Genomic DNA, 23,681 nt, shown 5'->3' on the forward strand with positions numbered 1-23,681 from the left:
TGCTGTAGCTGTTTTAATTATCCTTCATCCTTGGCAAGTTCCTATTGCTAAATCGGAAAATTATTCTTTTTTTTTTAAGGAAAGTAGTTTTTAGCATTTTAGCCTAAGATGACCTGTAATTTACATCAAACTCATTGTGCCACTATTATAAAGCCTATTATTTGGTGATTAATGATGATTTTTGAAATATCAAATACCTCTTTTAGAGCAAAAATGTCTACTTGAAATAGTATGCAGAAGTAGTTTAACTTAGTTGTTAGTGAAATAAATAAACTATATTAAACAAGAAACAATATAGACTACCTAAGCAAACTTCCGAAGGGTTGGACTTAAGTTCAAGAGTAAAAACAGGTCGTGCTCAACAGGATCACTTTAATGCAGAGATTGATCTTGACGAGTTTTAATTCCAACTTAAGAAATATTTTTTAACAAGCATTATTTTTACATATTATTTTATTTCATATTTATGATGAAGACGGGAAATAAATAAAATTTATAAGAGAGTGTACTCAAAACTTGTTTATGTGGCATGCTTGCTTATGTTCAAAGTTACCGATCTTCGAAGATAAACTGATTGTAAGGTTAGGTTTTTAGTTGCTTGTACTCAGATTAATTAAACAAAATTTCAAGTTGTGTATGATGTGTTTGTTCCAAATTAATAATTAATTAAATTAAATTCATGGTTCAAACTGAACATTTAAAAACAACAGCTATTTACCTCGTATTTGAATAAAAAAACAGATTAGGATTAATTAGATTTTATATTTTTGTTGAAAAATAAGAAGCACCTAACAGAACATGTCCTGTGTTAACTGACTCACAGTTTTGTCTTTGTGAATCAAAGTTATGGTAAAATTTTTACTTTTTATTTGGGTTGAGATAAGAAAATATCGAGTATATATAGAAATATTATCAGTCTTGTTTTAAATGCTTGTATTATAACAAGGTAGGTCTAGATGTATGCCTATTAAACATTGTATTTATCCGTTATTTGAATATAAAGATGTAGAGTCGGTTTTGATCACATTTTATAATAAAAAGAAGAAAAAATAGATACTTTTTGAGTAAACAGAATTATTCATTGAGAACATGCTGATCAAATCAATTTCAGTTGATTCTTGTTAGACGTAATTAAAAAAAGTCAATTTATAACAATATTTGTGTATTAGGCCAGTATGAATATTTGTTATCAGAGATAGTTCATTATGCCATGTTCATTGTTGACACAATAAGTTAGCATGCACTTTATAAGTAATTACAAATATTTCAAATGCAACTTATTATTAGCCTACTAGTTAAGGTGTGTTTACCATCTAATTGGCAGTTAAAACTTCCTGAACCCTAGAAGTGGCATGCAAATTACCAGTAGTGGCATACTGTAAAAGGTACCTGTTAGTGAAGTGTTTTTCCAAATTATTATAACAGCTAATGCAACACATTATAGAATAATTTTTCTTACAAAAAAACACAGAAATTTGTTTTATTTTTTTTAACTTTAAAAAAGATTTTAATGTTTCAAAAACTATTTGATATGTCATTAACTGCTGAATTACATTTTATACCATACATCAGAGTTGTTGTGTTTATGTATACAATACACATTGTTTTTAATACTCTGAGTAAGGTACAAAGTGGAATTCAGGGGGTCAATACAAACAAATTTCAAATAGTTTTTGAAACATTAAAAATTAATGTTGAAAGTAAGAAAATAAACAAAACCTGTTTCTCAAAACATATAAGTAGATATGTATTTGCCGGTTCTAACGTGCTTTTGGGTGCAACAGTAATTCAATGTAAATTTCTTGTCCAAAGTTGTATGCTTCTATGAAGTTTAAACAATAAAATCAAATGAAAATTCTCTTAAAAATCAATGAAAAATTGTTATTGTACAAAGTTAATTGTTGCAATTTTTTGGATTTTTAATTGTCTTTTATCGACTGATAACAAAGTGTAAGTTATCTCTTTTACTAATTTCTTTAATCTTTTTTCATCTAAGACAGTCAAAAATGTATTAGGCAAATGTACTGTAAATTCTTCTATTACAAAATATCTTTAGAATAATTCCGGAACTATACAGTGTATAAAACAAATAAAAGTTGGAACCTTTTTTTAGTAACCAATTATTTTTATCAAGATATTTATCTGTCTTCTCTCCTGTTTTTGTGATGGGGTTTGATTGACTCTCGACTCCCCCACTCTTGTTGTGTTGGGACCTGGGGTTGCCAGAGGAGAATCATGATCAAAGAGCCGTGTCACTTGCGATTCCTTCAATTTTTGTATCTGTAGTGAAACAATGAAAACATTGGATTTTCTTAGGGACTTTCTTTGTCTTTCTAGGTAGTTTTTATTTTGTGATATAAGGGTTAGTTTTATATTGGAATTGCTTTCTCATATTTTTTCATATCAGTTTGTCTAAAATCTGTAACAGATGAGCTATTTAACGTGCTCCTTACGAGTTCTAACATGGACTGCTTCATCTGGTCCAATTTATTTGTAATAAAAGCTAGCTCTAATATAACAGTGGAGGGCAAGCTGTCGTTTATAATTAACAATTTACTAATTATAAATATGTTCAATATGTCCTCCATGGCTGACAACACATAGTCAATGTACTAACAATTCTCTCACTCGTTCAATTTCTGGTGTAGCCTTAATGTGTTTTGACACCTTCTTCTATCTATTTTTGTAAATCTTTAATTGTATCAATTGGACATGTGTATACCAGGGATTTTAGATGTTCCCAACAAGATTTAAGTCTGGTGACCTAGGTGGCCAAGCTACTGGTCCACTACGTCCAATCCACTTATTTATAAACTGTCTGTTCAAAAATGCACATACATTAATGCTAAAGTGCGTAGGAGCTCCATCGTGCATAAACTACGTAAGATGTCTTGTGGCAACGGACAAGTCCTCCAACAATTCAAACAACTCATTCTGGATGAAATTAAAATAATTTTCATCATTCAGTCTTTGTGGTAGAAATACAGGACCAATCAACACATCACTAATAACACCTGCCCTTACATTCAATGAAACGTTTTGCTGATGCCTAGATTACACTGTTCTAATAGGGTTTTCTTCTACCCATTCGTGTGTATTGTGGAAATTTAAAATTCCATACCTGTTGAAACCAGCTTCATCGGTAAACATCATTGTTGACATGAATAAAGGGTTGCGGGCACATTTTTCTAACATTATGGTACAAAAAGGAAGCCTGTTTGGAAAGTTAGTCGGAAGAAGTACTTGGACTCTTTGAATGTGGTATGGATGCAGTTATTGTTTTTCTAAATTAGCCAAACAGACATGTGGTCAACACCTCCTACTGACGCAATTCCTCTGGTGCTCACACTAGGGTCTTGCTTTCAACACTTGCTCTTCTACGTCCAATGCTGTAGTGGTTTGGGCCTACCGCAGACAAGAATCAAGGGTGCAAATGATCCAGTCTCCCTAAGACAATCATAAAGTCTTACAAATGTTTTCTCATTTAGTAAATTTCTATTTGGAAACCTTTGTTTATACAAACGATGAGTATTAGCATGGTTGCAGTTTGCAAGGCCATACATCAGGTGCATGTCCCGTCATCTCTTGAAAAGAATACATGTTTTCCATAACACTACCAATTGCAAACTGATCTTATAAACATGTTAATTTAGTTATGTTTAGATTTATTAGATGTTAAAAGTTCAACAGTCAGTTTCATTGTTTCATTTTTAATACAGCAAAACAGCTGTACAATTACTATAAAATTATGGGCCATTTAGTTTGCATGTATAATATTCACATCCTGTTATAAGTAATCACTTCTGTCGGTCAGACCCGCGACTGCCTTACTTTATTTTTCTATATCATATTATCTTCGAACACATATGTGTGAATAAATACATATAAAATGTGTTGTGATATGGCTGAAAAACTAATTTAATGTGAAATCTAAACACAGCTTTTTCTTGGACAGATTAAAAAGCAGTTTATAACTGATGAAATGAAGCTATTATTTACAAATAATATGTACTGGCCTATATATTATTCATTATTTTCTCTTAAAATTATAACAATAATATAACATCATGTCAAATCAGTCCTGTAATTGGTTAGAAATGCAGTATTTGTTAGTTTCTTACGACCGATGGTGCAAACTTTATCAATGATATTTTTGAAAAGCGTTCACTGTTACATTACAGATAAAGACCTATTATATACAAATAAATTTGTAGTTTAGATATCTTGCAAATAAATAGTACTAGTATAAAAAACCCTGAAACACATCTGAAATGCGCTTCCACACTAACAGGGTTTAAATGTAGTAAGTTTTCACTTCTAAGTGAATTTGGTATGCTTGAGTCTTGGTTCAAGATTAAGAATTATTCTTGATTCTTAGCATTTGTAGGAAGAGGGTGAATTAAGACTATTGATCCAACAATCAAGAAATATGAACACAGTCAAGGAGGAAATTTATGTTTGTGGACTAAACCAAACAAATATCAACTATCAATTTCCCTGATTTTAATTCAATTTTACTAAATTAGGAGTGTTCAAATTAATAAAAGTTTTGTAATGCCCAAACATTCTTTGCTTCAGGAATATGCCTCATTGATTTGTCTGAAAATGCTGTCTAATATCTATACTTTATCCTTTAAGCTATATTCACACTGGCAAGAAATTGTGCCAATTTTTTTTTGACAGTAAAGATTGCCAGTCTAAATAAGAGCAAGAGCTCTCTCATGAGGAGTGTCGTAACTGGTGTCTGAAATATTATAAAAATGCCTGATAACAGTGTCGGACATATTCTAAAAATTACGATGATATCATCGTCGTTCATAAACAGATTTAACATTGACTCCCGCAAAAACCAGTGATGCAGCTATAACAAGTACTTGCGACAGCAGTTGCATGAATTCTCTCACAATTTCACACGCCAAAAGAAATGCAGCTTTTGAGTTAACATGAGGCAATAAGTCCAAACTTTACTATGAAAAATTTTATTTTTCAAACAAAAACCTTTATAATAACAAATAACTGAAATTTATTAGATAAAAATGTTCAATATTGTGACAACAAGAAATTTGATTTTCTTTTCTAAAAAATGTGCCTGCCTTAGAGCTTTAAGAAACTATTTTATATACAGCTGTTTACATTAGTCTACTACAGTATATTCTTGTTAGTGTAAACAAAATAATAGCATTAACATTTTACTGCAAAATACATAAAATCTACCTACTCTATTGTTTTGTTATAATAACAATAAATAAGATTAATTATAAATAAAAACAATCAATAATGCAGGGTATATCTCAATTTTAGATAAAATAAATAAATATTGTATTTTATAAGGTTTGCTATTATAAAGTAAGCTGTGTAATAATCAATCACCATAAACTACGAGAGAGGAGAGGGGCTCCCATCTCGGTGAATGACCGAGTTGTCATTGCATAATACTTTTTTTTTTAAGACTAAATGTATTTAAAATTAATAAAAAGTCAGGAAAATATGTAAACAAAACTTCATCTTAACCCTTCAAGTGCTGATTAAACCACAAAATACTGGGTGATTTTCAAATACATTACTTCGCTTCCTTCAATGTTACTTTTAAAATGCAAAATATTTTATAATATTATAAATTAGACATCAAATGTTTATTACATATAAAACTTTGTAGTACCTATAACTTGGTGGTAAAAATATCTTGTTTATCCAAACGCTTGATCTATATATGTTTTCCAAAATAAATTAATAAACATATATACAATTGTACCAAATTTAATTTTGAATAGGAAAAATGTCAAATAATAGCATTTAGAACAAAAACTAAAAAGAAGAGTGGTAAAAATAATAACAAAACACGTTTCCCAAAATTAACAAATAATGCAGACTGTCTCAACAAGTAATTTGACAGTGAACATTACTTCAAAATAAATTATTTCCAAACAATCTAGGTTAAAAATTTGAGTAAGTCGAAGCTAAATGTCTGTTGCATATGAAAGAAAAATCATAATATACAAAATGTTGTAAGGTCAAACTGATTAAATCTTCAAAATGTTTACAGCCAATTAAACACCAAACAAACATCATATATCATAAATACTCTTAAAAAAATATTAAATGTATATTTTGAATAAAAAATAGAAACTGAACTGTGATTATTATATGTTCATCTACTAGTTTTTAACAGTATTGTTATTTTAGTGTATCAGTAAATTTGTTTATTGTAAAATTTGAGAGACTTTTACAATTTTACTGTGTAACTAGGTCAAAAAAGTAATGAATAATGTTTGGTCCAAATTTGGAGTACAATTTAAAAACTGGTATGTATGGCTAGTAGTTTTGTTAATTACCCTATGTAATAATTATTATTTATATAATTAGGAGCCCCTCAACACACAGGACTATACAATACAATACAAAAGCAACTATTCTCACAAAACAAGACACAAGTCTGTCAGTTGGAGTGATATCACCAGTGCTCATAAATAATTCAGTAAGAAGCCCAAATAACAATAACTGTAATATGTTCTTGTGTTTTTAACAATGAATAGATTGATAAGGGTTAATTTCCACCATGCTATAAATGAATTATGAACCTTATACATATTATATTACAGAGTTATAGCCAGCAATAGTGAAAAGAGCCACAACAGATTGTTAATCAATTTCTACAAAATAAAACTATTTAACTTTGAAAAAATTTGTATGCCATAATTTAGAAACTAAAAACAAGAATTTGTTAAAGAAAATATTTATTTTAAAGATATTTGATAAAACCTCCCTCTATCTACATTTTGGCATTTTAAAATTGTCACCATTGTTTTAAAATTATCTGCATTATGATTTGAAATTTAGGAGAGGAGTTGAATGTGGCAAACCGTTTCATTTAGTCTTAACCTTGGACATAAATAATTCAGCACTTGTATTTTTTTAATTACAGTATTAACAAAAATAAAATGTGCATGAATACTATCTGTATTTCAAATTATTTACATGAATGTCTTAATTTTCATTAGCAAAAATATTAGGATGTAGATGCAGTGATATAATTGTTACATGCACTTGTAGCTTTACCCCAAGAGTATTTATACAGTTGAGCCTGTTCTTTGTCCAACTGAAGTGATGTCACTCCAACAACCTAATAATATATATCTTAGTATTTGGTAAAATACTAAAGTGTTGAAATATTTCTGCAATTTATACAAGTTAATTACAAACTAATTAAAAACTTCTGCTTAAAGGCGTAAGAGTAAAAAAAAAAAAAACAAATTAACATCCTAATATGACATTCTAAGATACTGAACACAAATTGTGTTTAAATGTGACATTAATCTAATAAAAATATTGGAATAAAAATTACATCATTTACTACTAAAAGCTGGGAACGGGAATAGTAAAAGATAAGAAAAAGAATTATGATTGAACACACCTCTGAGACTCATTTCTTCACAAACAGACATATTCAAATATATTAACAAGGAATTTAACTAGTCTCTGTTGTATTTCTTTTATTAATGACATTTATAAACACATCATTATTAGTTCATTCACAGACAAAAATATAGTTTTTCTCAGAAAAACTCCTATGAATAACTAATATTGTTAATATTGCTGGAATGTATGAATAAGCTGATGTCATGACAACAAACAAAATTGTAAATAGAAATTACAATACACAAAAGTTCTAATACTTGTAAATACTAACAGTACAATAAAAACAAACACTTGTTTCCCCTAAAAAAAAAAACAAAGATCAATTATAAAGAGAAAGAGAAATTTTTATGTAAACTACCAATTAATTAAAACATTGGTTTTAATCATATTCATTAATTTTCTAAAAAGTGGTAAGCCGAAAACATTCTGTAAATGTTGAAGAAACTTGTTTCAAAATTGAATTTTTCTTTGTTAGGTTTGGGTTTGTTCAGTATTCATCCACTAAGAAATGTAAGGGATAGTTTAATTTGTATCCCATAAGGTCTGATGTGGTACATGCTTAATTCTAGATCTGGTGCTATAAAGAAAATTCAAACAAGCCAGCTTGCTTCTGAACTTCTCAATTCTTTTTTTTTTAGTAAGTAAAATATATCACTTACCCATATTATGTATTAATACAAAGTTTTTTCCAAGTAATGCAGATTGAATAATAATGTGGAAAAATGTTTTTTGAAGTTGAGCATGGATGAACAAGATGATTTTCTAAATTTCTCTAATAAACCTGTATAATTAATCAAAAATCTTTCTTGTTAAAAAAAAATATATATTTCCAACACCACGGTTGAGTTTGCCTAGTTGCCCTTATCAAGAAAACATTTAAATAGGGCCAAAAACCCTATTTTGGTCAACAGGCATCTTCTTCTCGGTCTTGTAATCTACTTTCGGTCTAAGATATTACCCAGTGCCATTGTTGAGTTTATCTTGTTGTGCCGATGAAACAAATGTACCTACATACATAGAACTGAGAAGCCTATAAGTTCAAAAAGTATCTATTTATCCTGGTATAAGAGGGAAATCCTTACTAAGTTCATGCAACATTTCAAAATAATTGTTTATAGTAGGTTTTGCGTTATAGAAATTTAATTATTTTTTGGGCTGTAGCCTGGGAGAGAGTAACTCGTTAAGGCATGCAAGTGTTCATTCCTCTATTCACAATGTTAAGAAACCCAACCAGTTTCAAGTACCCTACATAGTTTTTTAAATGTCACTGGAACTACTGATTAATCACTGTATACTTAATATTTTATGAAATTTAAACGTAAACAAATATTTCCACCTCTTTGGCAATCTAACTTCAGCTGACAGTGTCAGCTAAATTAAATTGGATTGTGAAAAACAAAATAATCTAACTACATTTCCAAATTTTAAAGTATCACGGAAAACTTTACTGATCTTTCTTTTCATATAAACCATCCTTGGACTTCAACGAATGTTAAAAAAAGAGTTAGCTGAATTGGTTCACTCATTCTCAAGATTAGGACTTGGCAACCAATTAGTGATTCATTTTTATTTATAAGATTAGTATGCTGTATGAGCTATCAAAAATTAAGAAATGTGAATCATTATAAAAGTTAGCTACAGGAAAATTATAAAATAAAAATGTAGCAGAGATGAATATAATTCATGATCATTCTCTGTGTAAGTATTGCACCTAAAAATGTCTATATTAGGGCAACACTAGACTGTTGCAGGTAAAAAATTGATATACTACCCGTCACAGCCGAGATTATTAGTCCATGACCATGTTCTGTGTAAGTACTGCTAATACTACCTAAAGTACATGACGGGTGTCGCAATGATGGTTTTAACAGCGTATTCTGTAGCTAGAGATGTATCACAATTAAACAAATTGAATAATATGCACACACATTACTGCTATTCCGTCTGTCCAGAAGTTGGTACTTGACTTGTGTAGCAGTGAAGGTGTTGATGTATTTGCTTACCAAATGGCGAGTAACAATAATTTGTTTCATCTTTGACAAATTATAAAAATTCATTGCAATTTTGAAAAAATAAACTGGTAAATTTTATTCCACGTTAGTGCTGCACTCCAAGCACTCGAATATGGCCTCTTTTTTCAGTTAGTCCAAATAAAATAAAAGTCTAAGTGTCATAGATTATTAGAGTGATTTTAATTAGCATATTTCAAGGGCAATATTTTTAAAGTTTTTTCACACCAGATCTAGAATTAACTCATACCAAAAATCAATTATTCCCTATATGTTTTAGTAAGAATATACATATAGTCTTCTGTAGGGATAACAGAAAAATCTTTAATAGTTGATTTATATATTTGTTATCATATAAAATATTGGTAAAATGGAAAATATATATTTGAACATAAACATACAGAATTGGGAATTTAAGCAATCCACAATAATTGTCACATTCAACTAGCAATAGAATGAATTGTTCAATCACATATATGTAAAATGTGAAAAGGTCAGAAATCCAACACAATTGATCAAACATCTTAAGAAAAGTATTAATTCTCAAAGGCAAATTGTTAGTTATTTGCTTTCTGATGATTGATGTATATGTTATCAAACATTGTCAAAATATTTCATTCAACACACTCAACTTTTAGCTGAACTAGTTGAGTTAAAAGGTTTTTAACCAAAATGCCAACAAAATGGTAATGAACCGTGCTAAACACACAAATGGTAAATTTAATTAGAGAACAAAGTAGTTGGTACTACTGTATTGGAGCAATATTGGTATTTCTCTCTGTACGAATATAGTTTGACAAACAATTATGTTACAGAATTCTTTTATTTGAAAATAGTTCATCCTTATTGTAAAGAATTCACCTATGTACATGAATTGGTACACAGTTCTCAGAGAATATAACATCATTACGTTTTGTGCTCAGTGCAGATTTATATATGAGAAATCAGGGCATTTTAATATATGTTAATTACACTTACAAATCTGAAAGGAAAGAAAAAAAGATGTTACAGCCCGCCATTACCCATTGTGTTCTGTACATATTAGATGCTGGTACTGTTTATATGTAACATTTTCAAAGTTAACAATAAAGCTAACATACTCTTTACTAGTATGATTTGTACCTATCTTTACATCATTCTTGTTATTATTTGTTCATTTATCTACAATTTGGTAATCTACAACCATCTGCATATTATTTTTTTAAGTTTTATACAAATAAAATTCAATCATGGTTAAAAGATAATTGTTTATTTCATTTTGATTTTGTTTACAATTTCTAAAATCATTATTCTTCAGTAAGTATGAATATTAATAATTTGTTAGATTCAGCTAAATAAATTCTGAATTAAAATTTACAAAGATTAACACCATCTTAAAACATTAAGATAGACAATTTTCCTATTAATTAGATAAAAACAAAAAACTCATATACTAACATGTAATTATTATTTTATTTTATTGTTCTAAGTTTCTTCATACAAATTATATAATTATGCTTCATACCTATATTATAATAAAAATTATGTTTAATTAAATCTACAAAATGCCCTTGCAATTTAATTTGGTCCAGCTTGACCTAACATGCAAATACCATGACCAGTCAAATGATAAATACCATAAGTCCTTTCAAATGACATTTCAAACAATGTGTAGTAAAATTTTAAAAAATATTAGTAATTAATTTAAATTTAATAAATAACAAGTTAATAACAATTTATTTATGATTGCTTAATAAACAAGTTATTATAATATACTGAGAATTTATAGATAAAAAGATAAATAATTTGACACAGTAATATTTACACACATTTTCATTTAAAATGTATTAAAATAACAAATGTAATTTAAATAAAATAATTTATAAGCTAACATTTTTTGGATCTCAAAAAGCTTACACCTATTAAATATATACTGCGGAATGAATAAATAGTTCCTAATAAATTAAATAATCAACAATATTTATTTACTAAGATTTCAATATTAGTGCAATACACAACTTTACAAAAATGTACATAGCTTCAAAGCTTCCTTTTACACAAATTATTCTCTAGCATTCTTCTTTTGGAAATTCCGAATCAATCAATGGAATAAAAACCTTCAAAGAGCTTTAGGATAAAGAATACCATACATTTTGCAACTTAAGTTTCAAAATAATGTTCTGTTGAAATGGTTGTTTGACAAACTAATTTTTATAAATAATTTTTATTTTCAAGAGCCTAATTATGCTTGGACCTGCTCAATTATTACATTTTGGATAATGCATGAAGATGAGATTCTCTCGACATAAAAACATATAAGTAAACATAAAACATGTTTTCTTATTAAGTTTACTTCATTATAATTCATAATGTACATTTCTGTACTAAATAAAATACTATTTATACTATATAAAACATGTGTAATAAAACACCACTTCATCCAAAGCAAAACTATGGTTATTCTAAATCATTCATTATAGTTTTAGAGACTCTACATACCAAACCCTATAAAAACTGTCCTTCATTAACAATAAACTGGATACATTTTACTACTAGGTCAACATCTCAATTTTAGTGTAATTTACAGAATATCAATTTGGACAATTCATTGGAAAGGTTTTATTCCATTGATAAAGTGTAAATTAATCAACAAACATCACAACGTATACAAAAATATAATACAAGAGTAACAAAATAATATGATACACAAGTGACATGAGTGAGGTCACAGTTTGTGATTGCTGGTGAGCCATGTGAGGCCCTCATAGAGCCCGTCCCCTGTAGTGGCACAAGACGGCTGAACGTACCAGTTCCTGTCCCGGATCCTTGTTAGGCCTAACTTCTCTTGGATTTCATGTGGTTTCATGGCTGTGGACAAAAACATTAAATGAAATACAAGTGACATGAGTGGCACAAGACGGCTGAACGTACCAGTTCCTGTCCCGGATCCTTGCTCAACCCACTTGATCTTAGATTGTTTGATGTGATTTGGCAGTCAATAATGACACTAAATGATACTTAAATGACATGAGTGAGGTTACTATTTGTGATTGCTGCCTATGCCTGGGATTGGCTAATAACACTGCATTAATGTATATTTCTAAGAGCTTGACTCTAGATACCAGTTCCCTGTTTAAAAATAGCACTTGACAAAGAACTGGTATATAAGAGAATACTTCTGAAGGAAAAAATATCAAAATTAGTGATACTGGCACATTAAGTTACAAGAGAGAGAAACAGGAAAATAGTCTTTATAACTAAAATGTGAATACATAAAGCTACGATGTCCTAAAATTATTTTTATTTTTAAACATTAGAATTTGTTGGTTCCATGTATATGGATTGTTTATTATTTACCTCATCAGTGAAAGAATCTTGAATTTACCCAATGAAACAATGTTAACCCATTTGGTAAGACAGACAAGCTGGTTTCGTACCGAGCGGTCTGGGATGAGTGCAGAGCAATGACCTGGTCTTGTCACTTATGTTTAGTCACTCTTTATTGTTTATTGGTTGTTCCAGTTCTGAAAATACTCCCTAGGTATCGTTGCTACGGTCTTCATTGCTTCTTTTACTAAGAGGAAAATGCATTTCATTTAGTTTTGTTACTGGCACTAAATTAATCACATGTTTGAGTGCTTTGTCATTGTTTTCGATTGTCAGCTACTACATGCTAGGTTAAGTGAGCTGTTTGTTTTTGTTTAGATGATAGATTGATCATAATGGTTATACAACCTGTGCAACTCTGTTGTTGCTTTTTTATTTGACAGTGATTATGAGTGCAATTCTAATATCAGTAATAGTAATAGAAGCATGGAAGACGTGATTTTTCCTGTGCTCAAAGACCATTTGCCGATTCACGGTTTATACAAAGATTAAGAACTTAAATGTTGAGATGAAAGTTATTTGGATTATTTTACAGCGCTACAGTAGTTTTATTATTTGTAAAGCGATTTTGTGTACAGTGGATAAAAAATGTAAATTTCCTAGGAAACAAAAGTTTAATCCTAGAACTGGCAATGGTACTCTCTTTATTGGTGGCTTCATTTCAACAGCCAAGCAGATGTTCTTTGTAATGTATCCCATTTCATAACTGTAAGCCGAAATGTAAACATTTATGTCAATTTATCAAAAATATTTAGAGAATACTATAAGAACAATAATCTATTGTTTCCATGTAAATAAAATTTTTTTAAATAAAAAAAGTATTTTTAGAATTTATTTTTTTAAATATTCTATTGTGCAACTGCTTAGCAATAAGTTTTACATCAAAACTACAAGTATATAACTTATTCTAAATATGATGATTCCCAAACTATATAGTTATCCTAACTTTTACCTTAAAACTTGTTTGTTACATTGCTTTAGGTACAAAAAAGCATGTATGGTTACTTTGTTTTGAAATAGGTTGATCTTTAAAGAATTAATATCTTTCATGCATGAAAATAATCTTAAGACTGAATTTATAATTATACAAGGATGAGTTAAAAATAAAATGAAACACTGAATTTTAAGGTTATCTTATTTATATATGTACAATATATACAAAGTTTCATCTTTCACTCAGAGTTACTGAATTTCACCCTGCATTGCGACCTTACCCTGTTGAACTGGTCTGACATAATGTTCGAGCAGATGGTAGCACCCAGGGTGAATTCCCATTATATCCAGGACAATAGGAATTGGTTTTAATTTTCAAGTTTTCACACTCACATACAGCACACAAGCGACAGTTGGTGTTGGGGAGTTACACTATATTTGACACAAAATCCAAAATCTTTTGTTGTTACAATTTATTTTAGACTTCTTTTGTAAATATTTCCAAAACAAAATGTTATGAACGATTTAACTTAATGTCATTGTATTCTTTACAATTTTATGTGTAAGTATACATATGGCTGACTATATTTACACTTTAGGGCTCCACAGGCAAACTGTTCGATATCACTATCTCAGTCTGACATCTGTTGCAGCATGAATATCTAACAAAAAAGTCATTCAGACTCGTATTTGATTGATGTAATGCCTCTGTCGATCTAGTGAAACGGTTTTAAGTAACCAGTCACAAGTTACTTTCCTCTATGGTTTAATTGCATTAGTGCGATGCGTAGTTGAAAACCTACTTAGTGTTTATTTTCAGCTGATCAATGAATTGGAGCGTCTGCTGCTCTTTGCTTAAACATTTGTTTTGAAGTCGTTAGTTTATGAATATATACAGATTTATTATGATTATAAAGTTGTCAACAAATAAACATGCAAAGTGAGTTTTACTTTTCAACTGAAATGGTGTCAATGAGCCGAGGCGGCGGTGATGTAAATGTTTTCATGATGAAGACATTGAGGATGCACATTTGGATTTTGATAGTGACAACGATGGTATTGATCCTGATTTTTTTCACGACTTAGATTACAATGAGACTAAACAACCAGCACCAGGTAGGGTTAAGTCTAACCCTAGACCCACGCAAACCCGGACTCTTTCCAAACCTGTGTTTTGACGAGTATCATAATACAAAAAAACTAAAAGAGTATGCCTAAGCCTAAACATAACTGTGGGATGATGTGTATATTTTGTACATAGGTCCAACAGTAAATTTTCTTTTTGTCCATTTTTAATTTTATATTCAGTTCAATATGCTATTGTTATAGTAACAACTTTTTTGTTTTTAGTTAATGTTCAGTTTTGAAGTGAAAAAAAAACCCAAGTAATTCATGTAGACCTAACTATGTTTAAAGTAGCCTACTGTGTTCAAAATATCACACCAACTAATCCACTTCTACAGTTTACCAATGTAATTAGTATTACATATTTTCATAAGCTAAATGTGGATATGTTACTAAATCAAATACGTTATGTATATATATAAAATATAAATGAATACACTTTCGGTCAGAAGTGCGTTTTGATCAAATATTTTAGTTTTTATTTGAAAATTCTATTATGAAAAACCTATAAATATTTGAAAACTTTGCAATATAAAATAAAGGATGAAAAAATGTTCTTATTGTGTGAAACTCACAAGTCTAGTCAGTACAAAAAGCTGTCTCTCTCTCTAAAAAATCCAAAAATTTCAACGTGAAAGAGTATTCCCATTCTTCCCTCGTGGGTCGTTGTTATTGGATATAATTCCCTAAAGAAAGAAGGTGCTAACCGTCTTACCGTCTGGCAGGTCCTGTTTGTTGGCAAATATCAGGATAATTGCATCCCTCATCTCTCTGTCGTTGATGATGCGATGCAGCTCTTGCCTGGCCTCGTCTATTCTGTCTCTGTCCGCACAATCCACCACAAATATTAGTCCCTGTGTGCCAGTATAGTAATGGCGCCACAGTGGCCTTATTTTATCCTGCCCTCCAACATCCTGTAACAATGTTCAGTCATCAAGCATTCTGTGGATACTCCCATGAGAAATTCTAATTTCACAATGTAATTAATTTCTTATTTTGTGGTGTGGAATGTAGAGGGGCACTCACACTGAATGCCATATTCATGTTTGTGCACAATTTAAAAATTGCATGCCGCTTGGTACAAAGCGGTTTTTTTACTGAATCTTCTCAATTTGGTTTTTCAGCAAATCAAAGGTCTTAGATTGAGATTTTTCATGCAAAAAAACAAGATCTTATATTTGGACATTGCTCTCTATACATAAAATTTCATAATACAATTAATAACCACAGTGCCTTAATACTAACAACAAGATAGTTTTGAAGGGAGAGCATAGAGACTGGCAAACTCAGTTTTTTTCCACTATTTAGAGCCAGCTGTGGGAGAAAACATTTATCTTTTGATAAATCCCTGCTTAAAAATAAAAAGTCATTGTGGAACTTGTTGACTTTGTCTCATACGTCTTCAAGTACTTTGTTAAAAAAAAATTACAAACCAAACAAATTAATTGTACAGTTTATCAATGTAAGTATTACTGACATAGTTTAACATTTTAGTGTTTCATTGGAACAAGTATACTGTATACATATACAATACAACTATTTACTGTGGACTATTAACTATATTACTTGTATTTTAGTTCTCAAGGCCATGAACTTATTTATGTATGTACTCGGAATATGGATATTATGGGCATTTCCTTAATATTTGGACCCAAGAAAAATTAAAAATACAGTAGTTAAAATACTAAACTAAAATAATTGTGAATTTTAATAACAATAGAATAATGTTCTACCATAAAAAGCACATTACAATATATTGGTACATAGAGGCACATTCATAAGAAATATTGAAAATAATGTCATCTATTGTAGAATAATGTCATCACCTAGTGAGTCAACCTGGAGAAAAAAAAACACCAAAATGTTAACTTTATTGTTTCTTTTAGCTAACTTCTTGCTAATATTACTATATCATACGTGTTGTTCATTGTACTTAATTTATTGTCCTCTTTGTTTCTCCTGAATGAATTTTCAAACAGGTTTTTTCAACGAAATGTATCCAATTAAGTGCTAATGTTGATATGTAATGCAATCAAACAATTCCCTAGATGTTATTGTATTGTAATTACATTTCACTTACCCACACATTGAATTTAACATTTTTGTAAGTGACAGTCTCTACGTTGAACCCTACAGTGGGAATTGTAGTAACTGATTGACCTAGTTTCAATTTGTAAAGTATTGCTGTTAATCTGTCAAGGAAAAGGCAATGTAACATACATCTTAGAGCTAATCATTTAAATATCAGTATTATATTACGTACTTCTCACCAAATAAGAAGCCAACCAATGGGAAGACAAATCAAAAACTTTTCCTACTAATTTTTAGTAATATGTGTAGTTATTATATTTATTATGTTGTTAAATTCTTTAATTATTTAAAGAATCTCAATAACCTAATGAGCACTCTGCAGACCTGATGACAACTTAAATTAGAATATGAGTTTGAATTTACCTTTACTACTATTTTTCTATTTGTAAAATTATGGCATTCAGAATATTGTTAAAAAGAAACACTTTTCAACATAATATAAAAGTATTTAATAAAAGTAAGTTGAATTGAAAAAGTTATATTTATATTAAAAAATAAACAAAATGTAAAGTAAGTTTAATTAAGTATTTATATATATTTATTTGGTAGTTCATAATGGTTTTTACAAGAGAACATTTGTGAAAAGTACTAGCTTGAAAATAAAAAGACACTTTTGCATTTTTCACTTTTTTGTTTTTGTTTCACAAAAAAAATGAACCACGTATTGTTTACATTTATATTTATAGATTACGTTAAATAAAATATTATTATTAACTTTAAAACCTGTTACTGCGTACAGGTTTAACAATGTATATTTGTTTAAGTAATTCATTAGCCTTCAAGTTGCAGCAGCAAGTGGAACACTCATTAAAGCTTTCATTTATTACAAATGTTTGAATTATATTCACAATCACTATGTAACATCTTATAAAATTCAGAATAACGTAAGTTTTTGTACATTATTCATCATTACATGCAATTGACTAAATCTAAATCTATCTAAATATTTAAAAAAGGAAATTTGGATAACATTTAGTGGAAATTCAGCAAAATTAAACAACATATGATCAAATATGGACCAGATAAATAACATGAGTCTCCCTCAATGGGTTGATGACAGTGCATTTTTTACTCATAACAATTTTATTTTAAATTTTACCGTCATATAACACCATATTACAGAAAAATATTACCTTGTGGTAGATCAGATTTCAATAAGTGGAATACAACTAGTACATAATATTAAAATATAAAACAAGTATATAATACAATTTGTAATGGCTATAATGTATCAAGTATTAAAATTTTGAAACATTAGTACCTAGAGTAAATAATGAGTATAATTATTAATCAGGAAATGATCAACATTATATATTATAAAAATAGTACGTTTCATCTACCAGGTAAATAAGAATGCATTGTCTCTACTAAAATAATTATGTATGTTGGAAAAGGAATTGAAATTAACTGTTTTTCTTAATCGTAATTAGTGTCTGACTGGTAAATAAAAATTGTATTGATTGAAGATTGTGAAGTTTCAAAACTATGAAACTGGACATGCTTGATGCATCAAATTTTGTACAATTATTTTTCATAATTCCTTCTTTTTTTTTAGAGAAAAACAGCCTCTTTAAGTTTACCAAATCATCCTAGAGTGCAATGCCTACTATATAGGGTAGGGTTATATTTATGTAGAATATACTTTTAACAGTGTTTTATATCTACTACCAAATAGGAAAATGTTACGTAACACAACTAAGTTTATTTTATAAAGATTGAACATTTTGTCTGTTTCCAGGTGATACTATTAACTATGTGGACCCAAGATCAAGTATTTGATTGTGCTACGTTAAATTCTGCATTAAGAAATGAGACGCCAGATACAGTTATTACTATAATTAGAGTAGGAGAAGACTACTTTTTCTGGTGTTGAGTCAAAGGAGATTTGTTCTCAGTCATATGTCGATTCATATGTAATAAATCCCAACAATCAAAACCTCAATAATTAAAGTAAAATAAAAAGTCGTATCTGTTCAACATTTATACTCTTATCAACAACCTCAAATATAATTTTACAACCAAGAATGAACGCTATAACTGTACTGTGAGTGAAAGGATACTGGTCTTGCCGGCAGCGTCTAATCCTAACATCAATATCCTCATCTCCTTGTTGCCGAAGATCTTGGAGAGCAGTTTCCCCATCTCGCTCCCAAACCGGAAAGTTATCTGGAACAAAAAATATTTTGTTACATATCCATACACTACATTTTCACTTGTAAAAATTAAACAAGGTATGATCAAACCTCATCTGCAAAAGTAGTATAACATGTTTAAAGGTTATTTTTGACGATGGAAGGATTGTGAAGGAAACAGGATTTTTTCCGGACATTTGCCATCGTTCAGTGAAACAAGAAAACAGTAACACTACGTTTCGAGATCTGCAATCTGATCTCTTCTTCAGGTAAAGAACTAACCTAATACATAATTACAAACTAGGTTAAAATAAACAAATCTTACTAAAGCGTTGTGGCACGCCTAAGTCATGAATCACAACCTACATGTTGTTGTCAACTTCACTAACACTAAAGACATGCACTTAATACAAAACTATACAAAACACTAATCATTAAAACTAAACTACGGAATACAGGTCACAATACGTCTTCACTCGTCTACTAACCACCTACGACTGACCAGAGGGACTAGCCAATGGCAATCGTGACGGCTGGCTAAAACAAGATGGCGGAAATACAAGGGAAGGGGAACAGGAATGGGCCCTTTCGTTATTATTGGTTCATGCGAGATGAACTTCTTAAAACCATATTGTGACTCCGCATTGGTTTATTACAAATATCCGATCCGTTTGATACTTTTGGTTTTCTGTTTAGTTCATTTTTTAGAATTGGCAACCAAAGCGGCCTAATCTCGACTGATGGTTGACTGATTGGTTGGTCTGCCAATTTAATGTATGTTGCCTCAATTAATTTCCTTTTGAAGAAATGTGGTTCCCGATGTATTATGTGGGCTTCATCCCAATTCATATGATGGTCTTCGGACCAACAATGGTGTGCAATTTTTGACTTTTCTGTGAAACCCTTTCTCGTGTTTTCTTTGTGTTCTTTTATCCTTACGTTTAGTGGTCTTTTTATCTCGCCTATGTATTCCCTATTGCAACTACATTTTATACTGTAAACACAGTTTTTGGAATCCTGTGTGCCATTTTTTGGTTTTGTTTTTACGAGACTTTGTCTAAGAGTGTTGTCTGTTTTAAACGCGGTTCTAATGTTGTACTTTCTACCTACTCTTCTAATTTTCTCCGATAATCCCGGCACATAAGGGATTGACATAAACGCAAATTTATCACAATTCTGTTTTTCTGACTCAGGAATGATTCTTCTGGTTCGTTTGCACTTATTAATTACTAATTGAGGGTATCCACTGCTTCTGAGATCCGATTCAATTTTCTTAAATTCTTCTTTTAGTCCATCTTTATCTGAGCACAAGCTCTTTGCTCTATCAAACAACGAGTAGGCTACTCCTTCTTTGACAGATTTTTGATGGTTGGATTGATAATTTAAATATTTTCCTGTGTGTGTTATCTTTCGAAAAACAGTTGTCTTAAGGACATCCCTATCTCTTAATACACACACATCCAAAAAAGGAAGCTTGTTTTGGACTTCCACTTCCATTGTGAGGCGGATGGAAGGAGAAATACTATTAATGTGATTCAAAAAATTATTTAATTCAATGTCTCCATGAGAAAAAATAACAAAGGTATCATCCACATACCTCCACCAAATCTTCGGTTTGAACTGAGCTGAAGCCAAAGCTTTTCGCTCGAATTCCTCCATAAAGATATTGGCGAAAATAGGAGACAGTGGAGAACCCATTGCCATCCCCTCATCTTGACGGTAAATTTTACCCTCTAACTCAAAATAATTGCATTGAGTGCATAGTTCTAACAGTTCCATAATTACTGGCACGGGAAGTTTAGTTCTATCCTTTAATGTTTGGTCTTCTTTGAGACGTGATTTAATAATTCCGAGAGTTTCTGGAACTGGTACATTTGTAAATAGACTTTCGACATCAAAACTTACCAGTTTGTCAGTTTCAGTCAACTTTAGGGATTTTGATTTCTCTACGAAATCCCTGGAATTTTTTCATAGTAGTTTTTTTAGTGTTTGGATAAAAATGAGTATAAATAATTTATATATACACACATATATATATATATATATATATATATATATTATTTATATTACATTTATTATATATAAATTATTTGATCTACTCAACAGTAGTACAACATAAAAAATCCCTGGCATACAAAAATAAAAGTTTTGACTTTTTACAGTACAATTCTCAATTTCACTTGGTGGGCTGACATGTTGGGGTTTCTGAAAAAGTCCATGTTTCACAAAAAATACTGAACCTAGCAAGACAGGGTTACCTAGCTAAGCTTTGTTTCCCAATATTATCTTGAGACTGGTGAGATAATATTGGCTTGCATGAGGCTGACAAGGAAGTGATTTCTTACAAAAATTGGCTTACTAGATAATACAAAGTACTAGGAATTTCTACCAGACATATTTTATTTGTGAAGCATAAAGAATGGGAGAAAGTTAGAGTCAGCCACGTAATAACATTTCTTTTCGCTTTATTATCAAAAAGCTATTACTGTAAATCAAACGTAAAATGAAAAGTTTTCAGCCTGTTGAAAAAAGTACAGTATTGGAATTTGAAAGCATTTTCCATAAATAGACGGGCATGAAACAGAATGAAAGTGTGACGATTTTACTCCTTGAAACGTTTTGAGAAAAGCGCTGCGATCGGGAAACTCGGATGAAAAGATGTGGCGAAGTAGGTCGGATGTGGCGCGGAGACGGTAAGAAGAAAGGCGGGAGAAAGTGGTTCGGTTCGGTCACAGTTCGCTAGGCGTCCGCTCGGCTCCGAGGAGCGCGAGCAGTGTCACTGTCACTGGACATGGAAGGTTACGTTACACCACCCTCGCACTTGTCTACAGCCTGTAATAACTCAATATACGTATTATAAGATGTTATACTCTTATAAGGACTATGCCTGATCGTTCGCGCCTACATTCTCTCTAACATGCATTACGTACTAAACGGCGCGGCGGAGGGAGAGGGAGTCTATAGGAACAGCTGTGACTGTATTAAATTACTAACGTGTTTTGAACTTGTATAACGTTTATATAAAATTATTCATCAGACACGTATTGATGCACAAGATATCAATGTCCAATGTTAATGATGCAGTATAAAAAATACCGTTGGTAATATTTAATATCTACCTTTAAATGAGACAGACATTTTCAACAGAAACTTGAAAGCTTTAAGTCGCAACCGATGGTAGGTTTGAAAGGACAACAGGGTTTTGGACATTTTCCATATATATTTTGTAAAATCTATAACACAATGTTTCTGGATTAAAATTGCTTAATAGATTCACTATGAACATAAGTGACCGAAAACTGACAATTTTATTTTTCTAACACAAACTTTGAATAGGTAATCAAAATTTTATTTACTTTTGACGTGACAACGTCTTAAATTACGTTGCGGCTCGGAGTCACTCATGAAAAAGTGTAACGCCCGGTAACGTTACGATGCCCGTCCAGTGCGTCCGCCGCACGGGATAAAGCAGATAACTGTGGGTCCGCCGCACGGGATAAAGCAGATAACTATGTTTATTCGTGAAAATGTGGAGTGCTTAGATTCGTCATTTTCAACAACTACAACAATAAAGGTAAATAATTGTACACTGATATTTCATTATCGTAAACTATGATTGATTGATTAATTGTTAGATTGACACAAAAGTTGAGAACTGAGTTTATAGGTTATGTCATACTATTGACAAATGTTGATAGTGTTAAGTTAATTATTAGTTTAAATCACTCTGCAATCAATCGTAATTCAGTCGATTGAGAAGAAACAGCGCGTATTGCTAGTCAAACATTTAAAATAACAAATTATAACCTCTAACCTGTCATAACAGTGCGACCAAACAAACGAACTAAACCGACCAATCACCACGCGCGGAGTTAGAATTTAACTGTGTTTAGCAAGAATTTCAAATTCCAATTTTAGTAAATGTTTTATTCAACTTTACCATTTACAATAACAAATTTTAATTAATTTCAAATTATGTACAATGTTTTAGTAAACAAAATATATTTCTATAGTTAAAATTTGTGCAATTCTTATTTTCATTCAATTCCTTGTTCCTATTGTGCAATTTAATAATATTCATATCAATAAATATTCTACCGAGAAAAAGACGTTGTCACGTAAAATCTTCGCCCGTAAAACCGACTTTACAGGCAACCATAATTTTTTTTATTTTGTTCCGTGAAAGTTGTCTTTTGTGAGGATATATTATTTATTGTTGGTTTTCAACACCTGAAATCTACACGTTTCACAAAAGAATAAAATAAAATAATAAAACGATTTTATGACTCTAATACAGTTTAATAAAAACAACTGTAAATTGCAATTTAAACAGTAAATTTTAGGTTTTTTCTATCAATGCGACAAGACTGTCTGTAAAAGATGAGATGACGTCAACAAGAAAACTATGAAATAGTTTTATAAAAATAATGTGTTGTTTATAAGTACGGAAATAAACGAGAAAGTAAATAACTTGCTGCGATGCTAGCAGCGAGGACGATACAGGACATGGATAATACAACGCTACACGTTTACCTCGACTGTCTGAAAACTATGAGATGATGTCAACAAGAAAATTAAGAAATATATTTCTATAAACGAGTTAATTTGT

At 30.4% G+C, this 23,681-nt stretch overlaps 1 protein-coding gene across 1 annotated transcript; it reads right to left on the reverse strand.

Annotated features, from left to right (window-relative positions):
* Positions 1-10,655: 10,655 nt before the first annotated feature.
* On the reverse strand, positions 10,656-19,106 carry LOC124354648 (ADP-ribosylation factor 6). The gene is made up of 4 exons (XM_046805271.1): positions 19,001-19,106; positions 16,930-17,033; positions 15,565-15,763; positions 10,656-12,272 (listed from the first exon to the last, which is right to left on the reverse strand). The coding sequence occupies exons 1-4, from the start codon at positions 19,080-19,082 to the stop codon at positions 12,130-12,132; spliced, it is 528 nt and encodes a 175-aa protein (XP_046661227.1). The 5' UTR covers positions 19,083-19,106; the 3' UTR covers positions 10,656-12,129.
* Between the last annotated feature and the right edge of the window lie 4,575 nt (positions 19,107-23,681).

This window comes from Homalodisca vitripennis, chromosome 2, assembly GCF_021130785.1.
Source record: "Homalodisca vitripennis isolate AUS2020 chromosome 2, UT_GWSS_2.1, whole genome shotgun sequence".
Lineage (NCBI taxonomy): Eukaryota > Metazoa > Arthropoda > Insecta > Hemiptera > Cicadellidae > Homalodisca > Homalodisca vitripennis.